The following is a 14668-nucleotide window of genomic DNA, read 5'->3' on the forward strand; positions in this document are numbered from 1 at the left end:
ATATTTTCATTTTTATATTTAAAAAATTCTTTAGAAGTGAGGGAATAGGAGCCTGAGAGGCACAGAAATACTGTCAAAGAGCAGTTGAAGAAAATGATGATGTTTAACTTAGAATCAAGCAGAGAGGGAGGAAAATGTGTGTTCTCTTGATAACAAGAAGCTCTCTGGAATTTATGACCCAAGGGGAAAATTATCTTCTGGGCCCTTCTGAACAGAACATCCAGAAATAAACACAGGACAAAACAAAATCTATTCATTGCTTTATTCATTCTTTTCAGGGGTCACTACATTTTAGGATGGAAGGAATTCTAGCCCTGGAGGAGAACACCATTCCCCTTCCCCTCTGCGGCTGTTTTGTGCTGACATCACACCAAATGCGACAGCGCCTCCTGAAAGGCAGAAGGATAAGAATAAAAATAATGTGGCTTACATGTGCTTAGCATGTTTCCAAAAATAGTCACCAACCTATTTGGCCACCATTTTACTGATGTGGAAATGGAGGCCCAAATGGTTAAGTCCCAACTAGAATTACCAAGCTGAGAAATGCAAAGTGACAATCAGAACATAGGTCTCTTTCATTAAAAAAAAATCCCTTCTAGAAGTGTAGATGTTGCACCTTAATTGAGATTCCTAGACATGCAAACTTTGTACAAGTACATCCAGGGAAATACATGTCCACAAGTGAGAACAGGGTAAGGGGGAAAGAGGGGCAGGGGGAGGGCAGATGTTTAGGTGGCTAAGCTCTGCCCATTGTCAAATAAGCCCACAACCTATAGTTACCAGCAGTTTCTTCACTGCCTCAGAGGCCTCTGGTCCCAGCTCATTCACACACTTTCTTAGCCCTTCCACAAGGTGCTCAACAGAAATGCCCAGAGTTTTCAGAAGAAGCTTTAATGGATCCATAAAAGGGAGAATGTTGTCCACAGGTAAAGGTAATTTGTTGACAGCATCTGGCAAACTGTTGATGAGGAAGGCAGTAGCTGCAGAGCAAAAGGGAAACTGAGTGAAATAAGCACATCTGACTCCTGTCTATGACTGTCCTACTTTCCACTGTATCCATAAACAGCTCTGTTTCAGTCTCACTTGATTTGATGAAATGTCACTTTTTTCGATGAAATGTTACTTGATTGATGAGGGCCTCAGGGCCTTTGCATCTGCTGTTCTGTCTCCTTAAGAGTTTTTTTCTTCAGTTAGCTACATGTCTCTCCTCAAATGTTACCTCCACAGAAAGGTATCTAAAGTAGTATCATCCATTATCCTTTAACTTCCTCTATTTTTTCTTACCATTACTTAAAACAGTAAATCTCACTTATTTATTTCTTGCCTTCAACCTCTCACTAGTATGCAGGCTCCATGAGAACAAGAAGTTTATGTTTTATTCACTCCTGCACCTCATGCCTAGAATAGACCCTGGCATGTAGGAAGCACTCAGTAGATATTGGTGGTTCACTGAACAGGAATGTACTTTGCATGTGGCTATCTCCACAGTCCATGGCTTTGAGGCCAAAAAGTAGATTCCATAAAGAATCTTCACTTGGGGACATGCATGAACCCAACCAAATACAGCCCAGGAAACTGCTCCCAACCAATTCAACTGAATGCTAGAAACATAAATGAACCCCAGCTCTGTAGTGGCTAGTGCAGATACATAGATGAATAAAACAAAGATATTCCATTCAGAGAACTTACACAATCTAGTAGATAATAAAGACCTGTATATGCCACAATGTGACGTGTGCTATGCTCACATCATGGATATAGCTCCATGGAAACCTAAGAGAAGAGGTGATCAGTTCTAATGTGGTAGAGTGTTGGAGCAATCTTCACAGAAAGATGTTGCTGGAGCCCTGTCTTGAAGCAGAATCAAGAGTCACAAGGTAAAGGGGAGGGGAGGTGCACTGTAAAAAGGAACAAAATTAACAAGGGCACTGAAATGTGAGGATGAAAGTATGCACACTGCCTGGAGAGCCTTCCAGAGTAGATGGAGTGTAAAACTGCAGTAAGGTATGCTGAGGTGGGGAAAGGAGGTAAGGCAGCAAAACCCACATTTTCAGAGCTTGGAATGTTATATTAATGTATTTGAGACTTTTTTCCCTGTGGGCAATGGGGAGGTATCAAGGCTTTTCTACGGACAACTGAATTTTTCTATCTTTGTCTTTAGAAAGATAATTTTCATATAGAAGATGAATAGGAGGTAGAGTGTAGAGAATGAGAAAAATATATACAGATACATTTTAACAAAACACATGTGCAGATATGTAAACACACACATTCATAAGCACACATGTAAGAATGCACATCTTCCAGGATGCCTGGGTGGCTCAGTGCATTAAGTGTCTGCCTTCTGCCTGGGTCATTATCCCGGAGTCTGGGGATTAAGCTCCATGTCAGGCTCCCTGCTCAGTCAGGAGTCTGCTTCTCCCTCTTCCCCTCACCCTGCTTGTGCTCTCTCTCTCCCACTCTCTCTGTTCCTCTCTCAAATAAATAAATAAAATCTTTAAGGAAAAAAAAAAAGAACACACATCTTCCTAGTAAGACCCTGCCATAGTTCATTTTCCTTTGGAATCCTTTCCATTTCCCCATTCAAATGAAGTGAAGTGAAGCCTGTGCACCTATCTTCTCTTTCTCTTCTACCACCTATTGTCCCTCCAAAATTCTCTCCCATAAAAGGGATATTTATTTCCTTCCACCCAGCTTTCTGTTTCCACCCCCATATGTAGATATTTGATGCTAGTTACTAAATAAAACAAAATAGCCAAAACCGGTGAAGTTACAAATTGGTCCAAAAATTCAGTAAAAAGCACAAACTAAAGTTGCCAGTGTGGGTGTGAGCAGCACCAATTTTCTCATGATTAATCTCCCTACTTAATTTAAAGGCTTTGGTGACTGACTTCTCTGTATAGACCTATATACTTCCAGGGGAAGACCTTCAAGGCTTTCTGTTCTTTGAATGTACAGTGGCTATCACAGTGCCTTTTGCAGATGCATCCAAATGTATTTTCCCGAGGTTAAAATGACTCCCTTCAAAAAGAACAGAGCAGTTCCCATTCTCCTCCAAGAATCCAACTTCTATGCCTCAACTAGAAATTGAACTGTAGGCCCCCCAGTTCTCCCACAGAGCACTGGCTGTATACATCTCCGTGCATTAGTCTCTCATTGCAGTGCCTTCTGTGTGAACAAGTCTTATCTCCCCTGTCAGACTACATGCCCCTTGTAAACCATCTCTGTGTCTGATTCATATCTAAATCTTCCACTACTTATCCAAGTGCCCAACAGGTGTAGTTATTCAGCAGCTATCCATTGACTGTGTGAATGATAAATGTAGCTATGTCTCAGGAGAAACAACCTGGCAACTGATTACAGAGGATACGAAGAATGATTCCACATAGTTTCAAAAGAAAGAAGTTACAAAGTGAGATTTTGACTCAAGATTAAGAAAGAAAAGGAAAATGTTCGAGAATGTTGACAATTAGTGTGAGTTGGCTAACTTCTTAAGTAGGATTCACTAAGGATAGTGCTTCTACAGGGTTAGAGCTTTGTAGGCTGGGGTAGGGATTGCTGCATATGAAATCCCTTCCGACCTTTCCATTCTGTGATTCTAAAATTCCCTCCACCATACTCCCCTGGGAGCCAAGGCTTACTGATTACATTAGTATTAATAGAAAAGTAGAGACATGTGTTCAGGCCACTTACCAGAGTAACTGCAAATGCTGATGGTCACCAGCAGAAACACAGTTACCAGCTTCATGACAGGGTTTCTGTGAGATACCGCCTGGAGTTTAAAATTGAATCGCAAAATGCACTGAATCCACGGAGCTAGGGCTCCAGTTACTATACGATTTCTGCACAGACACATATTTATAGCCCAGTCATAACCTAATTTCAGTCACTACCACTTGACTCACCCTAGAGAAGAGCATGAAGATCATGTTTCCTCACTAAACAAATTGGAGGTTTTTCCACTTTCCCTCGTATTCCCACAAGAAACAAGGCCCTAACTTGAAGCATTCTCAAGGACCTCTCATAAAAGCCCTTCCTTGTACAGAGAAGCCAGTGGGAACAGAGAGCTCTAAGAGTCCTTGTCTTGAAAGAATCTTGAAAGGAAGGGGAAGTTTTATATTAGGATTAAAAGGAGCAAATGTTGTTTTCCTCCAGCTTTCTATTCAAAGTTTGCAGAATCATATTACTGATAAGCGACCTAGTCGTGGAAGGAATCAGTAGGTCCCATCAGCTGCAGTATATACAGACTCAGCCTCATTGCATTTAAGGCCTCTAGAATTTTCCTCTGCCCACCCCATCCCCACTCACAGATCTGCCATGGCAAGACCTCTTATTTTTTCCTAGTATCTGCCAATTAGTTTGAGAATCCCTACAATGTGCCTTCTGTTCTCATATAGAATAATGTGTTATAGGAGCTAAAACTCAAAATGCCTTTGTAAAAACGTAGGATTCAATATTTACTCTTGGTGTAATCTTGGATTAAACTTTTTATTTTTATTTTTTAAAATATTTTATTTATTTATTTAACAGGGAGAGAGAGATCACAAGTAGGCAGAGAGGTAGGCAGAGAGAGAGGGAAGCAGGCTCCCTAATGAGCAGGGAGCCCAATGTGGGGTTCGATCCCAAGACCCCAAGATCATTAGCTGAGCCGAAGGCAGAGGCTTTAACCCACTGAGCCACCCAGGCACGCTGGATTAAACTTTTTAAATCTATAGTATTGGTTTCCTCATCTAAAACGTGAGTGTGTGATCCTAAGGGAAAAAAAATTTTTTTTCAAGACCCTATCTACATAAATAATTTAGGTCACCAAAACATGCATTTCAGAACCATTCCCACACAGTCACACAAAACAAACACTGTGCCAGCCATAAGAGCAGTCTGTTTGCAAGGCTTCCTCCCCATCCCAGAGCCAGGACTCAACCATGGAGCTCCAGGACATCCCTACTTCTAAGCAGGAGACCTGGAATTCCTTGAGACTTCTGGTGCCTCCCATGCAAGAAAGAGGGAAAGAAAGAACCCTGAAGGAGAACAGTAGGAATCAGGGTTTAGGTAGGTGCCACTTCCAGATCAGATGGCTGGTCTCAGCCATTGCCATCATGAAGGAGGGACACAGAAGATACTGAGAAAGCTATGCCAAGACACAAGCCCCTTATGGTGCACGGCCACAAGTTGGTGCTCTGCTTGTGGGGGTGATTATGTTAGGAAAATTCAGTAAAATGATGGAAACAGAGAATGTAACTGCACCAAACCAAGATTAATACTTATCATGTGTCACCTGTTATTTATTCTTATAAGGTACTGTGTTATAAGTGTCAATCCTTTATTTTATAAACTGCATGAAGGAGAAGATGAATTACCACCATGCTGATTCCCTCCTTCTGCTTCTACTGGCTATCTCTGCCAGAGACTGTTTCCATTTCTCCTGGGTATTAAACACCTAGGAAGGCATACTGATCTGCCAAAATGCTCAAAAGGCCAAGGTTGTTTGGGAAAGTGCTGGTGAGTCGATGCCAGCCTTTATTTTTATATTGAGGGACACCTGCCTGGCTCATTGGGTAAACCATGTGACCCTTGATCTCGGGGTTGTAAGTTGAGGGCCCATGCTGGGCATGGAGCCTACTTAAAACCAAAAACTGAAAAAATAAATAAAAAATTTTATGTTGTGATCTCTTTATGGGATACTAACCAACACTGCCCTCATCTGTGCTTGTCATTTCCCAGTTTCCTTTCAGATCCTTTCCCTGCACATCCTCTCTTCTGCTCTGTCCTAGAGGAAGCTGAGTTTTCCAAACTGTGGTTTCCTGGTTTCCTTACCCACGGTGTCTGGTTAGGTTCAGCTGATGGAGAGCACTAGTAGAAGATTCAAAGGGAGAGAATGGGAGAAGCCAGGCTACTTGTTCCTTGGTCTACTTTAGAAAATATCTTGACCAGTGACTCATCTTCTCCATGGCTCCAGCTCCTTCCAAAAAGGCCCTGTATCTGTGTTCCCACCCAAGCCAGGCCAACCCACCATTGTTCCAGCTTCTGCAGCATGGCCCCAGCTCCTGGCTCCAGCTCCTCACTCTCTGACTGCCAGCCAAAGAGCACTAGCACTTTCCAGCATTTTTTAATATCTGGATTGACTCAGCTCCCTGCTTCTTGCTTTAATTGCATTTCTAGCACCTTGTAAATTATCCTCCAAGTTTATTAAATTATTCCTTTTTGCTTACCTGGAATGGTTTTGATTTTCTGACTGGAATCTGATTAATAAAGCATTCTAAAGCATTACAGAGTTTTTGTTAAAAACAGATCTTTCAGTTTTTAAGCAGAGATGTCTCTCTCATAAGTGGTAAGTTATACGTCCACGAGGGGGCAGGGCCAAGACTCCTCCACAAGAAATATAGCATTATATGCACAAAAATGATTCTTCCTTCCAACCTCTGAGGTGTCCTCTGAGGTGTCCCATACTGTCTTGAGCTTGTCTGCTGGCCTGACCAGTATGAGTTCACTTCTCCAGGAAGACCTGTGTGCTAGATTCTGATAGGCCTAGCAAAGAACCTGCCAGACATGCAGTGTTGGCTGAAACCTAGCCACAGACACAGCTTAGACTAAAGGCTGGAACCTGCTCTATGCAAAACACACACACACATTCGGCAACACAAATATCCACATTTTTACACATGTATGAACAGTGATATGTGCCTGTGCACACATCCACACACAACCATCAAGTACTACTGTTTTCACTCACTCGTTAAACAAATGTTTATTGGTAATCCTCTGCATGTCAGGAACTAGAACTGGAGCAGTAAACCAGACAAGCAAATTTCTCACCTTCCTGGATGTGACAGTGTAATGGGATAGAGAGAATGAACAGGTGAGCAAAGAAAAGAACAAGCGGTAAGTGATAAGAAGTAAATAGGGTGCTGTGACAGGGGACAAGCGGATTGGGGATACAGTTGGATTTGAAAAGAAACTTGGACTTGGCTACTTCCATGCTTCATGAGTTCAGAGCCACTGCATTCATCAGGTCTTTTTTTTCTGTATCTTTGATGCTCTGAGATCTTGGGGCCTTGCTGACCTTGGAGGTACTGCTCTTCCCAGAGCTAGCTAATTCCTAGAGATAGAAAATAATTCACTTAGGAGTGCCCCTTCCATATGCAAACCAACCAAAAGCCCTTATCATCAACCACCTCCCTTAATGGAACTCACACTCGGAGCCACTCTACGCCTACCACAATCACGCAAGGCCAGGTACCAGACAACTAAAGACAGCCCCTACATCCCAGAACCAAAAGAAATTATTCAGACAAGGCAATCCTAAACCTGCTAACCCTGTCTCATCCAATCCTTCCAAAAGAAGCAGTAAAGGCTCAGTCCACTTCAGCCACAACACACACACTCCACCCCATCACCATTCTTCCCTTGTGCCCCTACCCCCTGTGATGTGGCCACAGGGATCTGTGAGTATAACAAACTGTCTTTCCAATGGCAGTCATCTGATCTGCTGGCCGAAATAATAAAACCTGTATTTTAAAACAGGAATCAAGTCTTTTCTTGCACCTTTGTGATGCTACTGATGCTGTCCTTCTTGCAGTATAATTATTCAATTAATGTTTTCTTTGCCACTACTAATTTGTAAACATCCTAAGGGGGTTTATCTTGTTCACATTTGTATCCACAGAGGCTTACACACCTGATATTTTTAGGAACCATTAATCAGTGCCAGGTACTACACTTTGCATATAGTATCTACTTCATCCTCACAAAATGCCTGACCATAAGAGCTTTTATCCCACTTTACAAATGAGAAATCTGAAGCCAGAAGCAATGAATTGCCAAAATTACTTAGATAATAAATAATGCAACCATAATTTAAGTCCTTCCTCTTCCGATTTATATTTCTTTACTTTTAAACACTTATTAATATGCATTTCCAGTAAGCATTGGTAAAATAAATTAATTCATTAAGATAAACAAAATGAAAAGGAAACAAGTAGCAATTTTTCCAAGTTAATTTGGGATGTGCTTTTTGAATGAATTCTTTTTGTAAAGACTAAATTTATAATCAGGAATGGAAATTCCATTAGCCATTTAACAATGATTTACTAAGCATATTTCGTATTTTTGGCTCTGTGGTGGATGCTAGGAATACAACAGGAACAAAAACAAGAATGACTCTTGCCTTATTTTAATTCTATGAAAGAAAACTAGAAGCAAGTCATTAAGTCTTTTTTTTCTCTGTAAGAGGAATGACAGTTATAATGAAACCAACTGAATATAGATGCAAGACACTGATCAGGAAAAATAAAAGAATCAGCCTGAGATTTCATTTAACACTCCATCTCCTAGCTGCAGAGGAGACTGTCATTGGGAAGTTACACTGGAAGTGTCATACTAGAGCTTATTTTCTCTCTTCTACTTGTGACAATAGGATGGTCAAGTAGCCTAAACTGAAGGCCATATAAGAGGGGGAAATAGTCTTAAAATTTGTCTTTAAAAATACAATCACTTTGGCGCACCTGTGAGGCTCAGTTGGTTAAGCCCCTACCTTTGGTGCAGGTCATGATTTTGGGGTCCTGTGACTGAGCCCGATGCTGGGCTCCTTGCTCTGTGGGGAGTCTTTCTTCTTCTCCCCACCCAACTTGTGCTCTCTCTCAAATAAGTAAGTAAAGTCTTTAAAAAGAGCACACATACACAAGGACATAAAATAAAATCAAATGTCACAGCCCAGTATGTCAACCTCATAAATATTGGAGAAAAGCAAAAAACTCTGTTCCTGGCTTCCTTTCATACTGATTGAATCATAGCCAGTGAAAATCAGTCCCTTGTCATTTGAGGCTTCTGGCCCCTTTCTAGGCACTGCAGGGAACCCCAAATGGAATGTAAGCTCAGGATGATGAAACACAGGAAGTAATAGGCAAACCAAGAACTGCTTGAACCAAAACATGGGGAACATCAGAAGGGGAGATAAGTGATTGGTCCAGGGGTTGATTTTTCAATAGAGACTTCATGAATGTAAGTGGTTCTTAAATTCGAAGATATGAATAAACAGAGAAGATAAGAAAACTACAACTTGCAATGTTTTATTTTAGAAAGCAACAAAGATGATAAGGTGGGCTGAAAAGAATGAAGTATGGACTGTGTCTCTTTTACCTTTTGATGCCTACCACTGTTCATTCACAGTGCCTGACAAAAGCAGATTTCAAACAAAACCTTTATTTGCAGCCAAGCAATGAGCTGTGTCATGAATTCAGTGAAAAGGTATGGCTAGAAAAAAGACTAAATGCTGATTGACTGAATCAGACAAGCACTTGATCCAGCAAGACCTTTTTTACTTTTGAACTATAATTGACATACAACATATATTAACTTCATGTGTACAACATAATGATTCAGTATTTGTATATACTGCAAAATGACTGGCACAAGTATAGTTAACATCCCTCACCATACAGTTAGATAATTTTCTTCTTATGATGAAAGCTTGTAAGATTTATACATTTAGCAAATTTAAATATGCCACAGAATATTATTAACCACAGCAGCCATGCTGTACATGACACCTGCATGACTTACTTTATAGGTGAAGTTTGTACCTTTTGACTCTCTTCACCCATTTTGCCACCCTCACCCCTACCTCTGGCAACCACCAATCTGTCAATCTGTTCTCTGTAACTACAAGCCTGGTTTTGTTTCCTTTTTAAAAAATATTTAAAAAATACTTGAGATACTACAGAATTTATCTTTCTGTATCTGGGTTACTTCATTTAGCCTGATGCCCTTGAGGTCTGTCCATGTTGCTGCAAATGGAAGGATTTCCTTCTTTTTATGGCAGAATAATATTCCATTACGTATACACACCATATTTTCTCTATCCATTCATCTATTGATGGGCTTTTAGGTTGTTTTCAAATTTTGGTTATTGTAAATAATGCCGCTATGAACATAGGGGTGTGTGTATCTTTCTGAGTTAGTGTTTTCTTTTTCTTTGGATAAATACCCAGAAGTGGAATTGCTGGATTGTATGGTAGTTTATTTTCAATGTTTTAAGGAGCTTCATACTCTTTTATATAGTGGTTGCACCAATTCACATTACCCCCAACAGTGCCCCAGGGTGCCCTTCTCTCCACATTCTCACCAACACTTGTTATTTCTCATCTTTTTGATAGTAGTTATTCTAACAGGTGTGAGATGGTACACCTTTGTGGTTTGGATTTGCATTTCTCTGATGATTAATTATGTTGAACACCTTTTCATGTACTTGTTGGCCATCTGTATGTCTTCTTTGGAAAAATGTCTAATCAAATCCTCTGCCCATTTTTTAATTAGATTGTTTGGGGGTTTTTTGGTATTATGTTGAAAGAGTTCTTTATATTTTTTTATATTAACCGTTTATCAGATAAATGATTTGTAAGTATCTTCTCCTATTCAGTAGGTTGCTTCTTCTTTTCTTTGTTGGTTTCCTTGGCTGTAGAGAAGCTTTTCATCTGATGCAGTCCCACTTGTTTATTTTTGCTTTTGTTGCTTATCTGGCAAGACTTGATCAATAATGAGAAATACGGATTCTTATGCAGAGGGAAATCTGATCATAAGAGTTCACAAGCAGATTAGTGGAAAGGAAAGCATAAAGATCTCTTAGTGACCAGGAGGACTCTGGGCCCACATGACCACATACTGCCAATCTATGGTCCACTCCCCCATTCATAGTTAATGTTGTTGTCTTTTTAGAGGACCAGGAGAGCATTTGCTACGATTTACTTCCAGCAAAAATGTCAAGCCCTCACAGAAGATGGCTCTTCAATGTCTAGCATGCATTCTTTTTTTTTTTTCTTAAAGATTTTATTTATTGATTTAACAGACAGATATCATAAACGGGCAGAGAGGCAGGCAGAGAGAGAGGAAGGGAAGCAGGTTCCCTCTTGAGCAGAGAGCCAGATGTGGGACTTGATCCCAGAACCCTGGGGTCATGACCTGAGCTGAAGGCAGAGGCTTTAACCCACTGAGCCACCCAGGCACACCTCTAGCATGCATTCTTCACACCAGGATCTTGTCCTAAGTCTTGCCTTCTTAAAAAAAAAAAAAAGAAAGAAAGAAAGAAAGAAAAGTCTTGCCTTACAACTGCTCTTTATAGAGAAATGACTTCACCTTGGTACCCTGGCAACCTTGCCAAGATCCACTCAAGCAAAGGGTCAAACCATAGCTTGTATGAGTCTTGGGAATACCTGTGGTTCTCTTGGAACCTGAACCTGAGAGATGGGGGGCCAGCTGGAGCTACTCTGAGGTCATCTCCCACTCATCTTTCTATTTTCCCCAGAAGGCTATCTTAAGACATTCCTCATCACCTCCCAGGTTCTATGAGGTCTAAGGCTTCCTGCTCTACCCCTCTCAGAAAAGACCTGAAGAACATAAAACCAAAACCATTTTGCTATATTCTAGAATGGATACTCAGGCAAGAGGATACCCCTCAATTTATGCTATAGTCCTCCAACCTCTTCTTGTCTGGTGTCATCCTTTCTGCTGTATGGGACAAAGAGGACAGGGAGCTGGCACTTTACATAGACAGCACTTCGCTATGTAAGTGGTGAACTGCCTGATCTAAAAGGGGTTCCTGTCTCTTTAACAGCTGAATCAATCAGGCTTAGCCTTGGGGCACCTAGGTGGCTTAGGGGGTTTTAAGTGTCTGACTCTTGATCTCAGTTCAGGTCTTAATCTCAGGCTCATGAGTTCAAGCCCTGCATCTGGCTCTACTTAAAAAACAACAGGCTTAGCCTTGCCTTGTCTTAAATGTGTGTGCTTGACACCCTTCCAGTAAACAGCCAAATAGCATGTACACCATGTGGGTGCGACTTGGAAAGGAAAATGAAAACTTCACGGTACACTGCCAAGTTTAGGTCCTCACTCAGCATCTCAGCTATAAATCATTTTCCCCCTTTCCAAATGTTTACACTGTGACTCTAATGACCAGCAGTACAGTTTGCTGTGGCATTTTTACTAAGGTGTGTGGGCCCCTGGCAAGCCTCATTCAAATATGCACAATAGATGATATTTTCTCGACAATGTCTCCACCTTCTCTAAATCTTTCCACTGTTGCAACTGCTCTTTTGTTCCTTCAATGCCCTTATTCTTCCTTTAGTGATTAAGTGCACAGGTCCTGGGGCTAGCCGTTTTTGGATTCCTGTCCTCGCTTCTCCACTGAGGAGGTTATGTTACCTTTCTAGGTATCAGTTTTGTCAACTTAGAAAATAAAGCCGACAAAATGAGTTCCCTGTGGGGCTGTTAAAAGGAGTAGTAAGTTAATACATGCAAAATGCTTAAAAATTAGTACCTCAGAATGGGTACTCAATATATGTTAGATAGTACTATTAACATCACCATGCTCCTTCTCCTCCTCCTCCTCCTCTCTCCATCTCTTTTAGTTTTCCAGCCTCCTAACCATAACCTCAAACACAGCAGGCACCATGATCAATGACTTCATGAGCAGGACTCACGTATTTAATTTTGAGTTATATTTAGGAAGCTCTATTTATAATTTTCTCTTTAAGGATTTCCATATTTCTTAAGCTTGCTACAAAGAATAGGAGGAGAAGAGATCTTCACTGTATCCTGTAAACAAATAAGGGAGGTTTTTTTGGCACATGGTCTTGAATTTGAGACAATTTCAGACTTACAGAAAAGATTTGAGTACAGTACAGATTTTTTTTTCAGAACCATTTGAGAGTCAACTGTTGACCCAATGCTCCCTCGCTTACAAATATTAGTGCATACAAGCAAAGACATTCTCCAATGTGACCATAAGCAGGAATTTAACATTTATACAGTGTTACCATCCAAAAGTTAGATCCAATTCAAATCTCATCAGTTCTCTGAAAAATGTCCCTTACAGTGAAGGATCCAGTTCAGAATCATGCGTTTCATTCAGCTGTCAGGTCTTTTAGTCATCTTCAGTCTGGAAGACTTCTCAGTCACTCCTTGACTTTCAGGACCTTGACATTTTTGAAGATTACAGGCCAGCTTTTTTGTAGAACATTGCTCATTTGCGTTTGTCTGATATTTCCTCATGGCTAGGTTCAGGTTATGGAAGAAGTCACACTGTGATCCCAGCGGATCCTAAGTTGGCACATGGCATTTCCCCTTACTGACTTATGTTGTTCATCTCAATTACTTGGTTAAGGTGAAGTCTGCCAGACTTCTCCAGGATACTTTTTTCCTGTTGTGGCAAGTTATTTTGAAACTATGTAAATATCCCATTCCTAATCAAATTTTCAATTTATCATTTAAATATCAAAATGGACTCATGGTTTACTACTTTGTTAAATGGATTATGATCCATTACTCTAAAGTTTTACTTGAGCCCCAAATTTTGAGCCTCTTCAAGCTGACCTCTCTGCCTTTGGGTGTGTCCCCAACATTCTTTGTGCACTGCCTTGCTTTCTGGCACTACCAGATGCTTCAGGCTCATGATCAAACACTTCTTCAAGGAGAGACCCTTAGTACTTCATCTAAGAGTAATCTTGGGGGATCATTTATGTACTAGGTTGCTCATTTCAGCTGGGCTGTCCAAGGTCTGATCTTATCCTGTATTCATGCCTCAGTTTACTAGCTCCATTAACTTGTATTGATGATGAAATAAAAAGAACAGTTGACAGGTGTCAGAGAAGTTTTAATTGAGCCCCATCTCTTTCATTTAATTCCTGTAGCAAATCATCTCACCTTTCTGACTCTTGGCTTATCCATCTATAAAGAAGGGCCACTAATGCCTACCATATAGGGCTGTGTGGATTAATTTAGATGGTATAGTTTCAGTCCCTTGGTTTATAGTTGGCATTACAATAATGAAAATCAGCATTCTCATTCTATCAAATCTAGAAAAAAAAATTCAGGCTTCATTCCTTGATTGTCAGAAGAGGGAAGTGAGAAATAAGACATAAGTTCGATAGTCTTTCTTTTTAAGTCAACAAGAACAAAAAGTGTCCAGGGCTCTGAAGTCACCTAAAACTCCACAGGTTATGAAAACACAGATATAAAAATCTACTAGAATTACCTCTGAATGTGGTATCAAAATCAAAGAAAAACTCATTTTATTATTGGTTATTATTTACAGGCAACCTATTTAGATCCAATTCAAAACTTTGAAGCCATTTGCAAAATCTTACCAGTTATTTCAGGCAGCATAACAAATCGCTCCAAAATTTGGCCTAAAACAACCCCAGTTTATTATTTCTCATGATTCTTGAAAACAACCACATTCTTCTGCTTCATGGATGTTTACTGGAACACTGGGAAGGTGGATATATAAAATACTAGCGTTTATGGTTGGCTTTGGCAAGGAGCCCAGCAGAGGCTGTCCACAAGAAGTCTTGGTTGTCTGTAAGTTCAAGAAAGTGTATTCCAAGAAATGAAATTGAAACTGTAGATGTCTTAATGTCTTAGCCTCAACAGATACACAACATCTCTTGTGCTATAGTCTGTGATGACAATCAAACCTTAAGACCAGCCCAGATCTGAGGGGAGAGGAAATAGACTTTTTGGTGGAAGCTCCTGCAAAAATGACTTGACAATATTTAATCCACAACAAAGCTATATTAAGAAGGGTGTCCAAGACTTTCGAAGAATCATATTAGAGACAGTTAATGAATATGGTAACACCAGCCTTGAGATAAGATGAATCAAGGAGACCTTAAAATAT

General features: G+C 40.4%; 1 protein-coding gene and 1 long non-coding RNA gene across 2 annotated transcripts in view; both read right to left on the bottom strand.

Moving 5' to 3' along the window:
• Positions 1-14668, bottom strand: part of LOC116586382 — a 65654-nt gene that overhangs the window by 23805 nt on the left and 27181 nt on the right. The window lies entirely within an intron of this gene.
• On the bottom strand, positions 248-3854 carry SCGB3A2 (secretoglobin family 3A member 2). Its single transcript, XM_032336244.1, has 3 exons — positions 3694-3854; positions 781-980; positions 248-389 (listed from the first exon to the last, which is right to left on the bottom strand). The coding sequence occupies exons 1-3, from the start codon at positions 3746-3748 to the stop codon at positions 366-368; spliced, it is 279 nt and encodes a 92-aa protein (XP_032192135.1). The 5' UTR covers positions 3749-3854; the 3' UTR covers positions 248-365.

The sequence above is a fragment of the Mustela erminea genome, chromosome 3 (assembly GCF_009829155.1).
Source record: "Mustela erminea isolate mMusErm1 chromosome 3, mMusErm1.Pri, whole genome shotgun sequence".
In the NCBI taxonomy this organism is placed as follows: Eukaryota; Metazoa; Chordata; class Mammalia; order Carnivora; family Mustelidae; genus Mustela; species Mustela erminea.

Excerpts from the sequence above, each read along its gene's own strand:
- SCGB3A2 (XM_032336244.1), bottom strand. The coding sequence starts at position 3,748 with ATGAAGCTGGTAACTGTGTTTCTGCTGGTGACCATCAGCATTTGCAGT. Across the intron at positions 981-3,693 it reads CAGCATTTGCAGTTACTCTG|CTACTGCCTTCCTCATCAAC; the intron begins GTAAGTGGCCTG and ends TTTGCTCTGCAG. Across the intron at positions 390-780 it reads AGGCAGTGAAGAAACTGCTG|GAGGCGCTGTCGCATTTGGT; the intron begins GTAACTATAGGT and ends TCTGCCTTTCAG.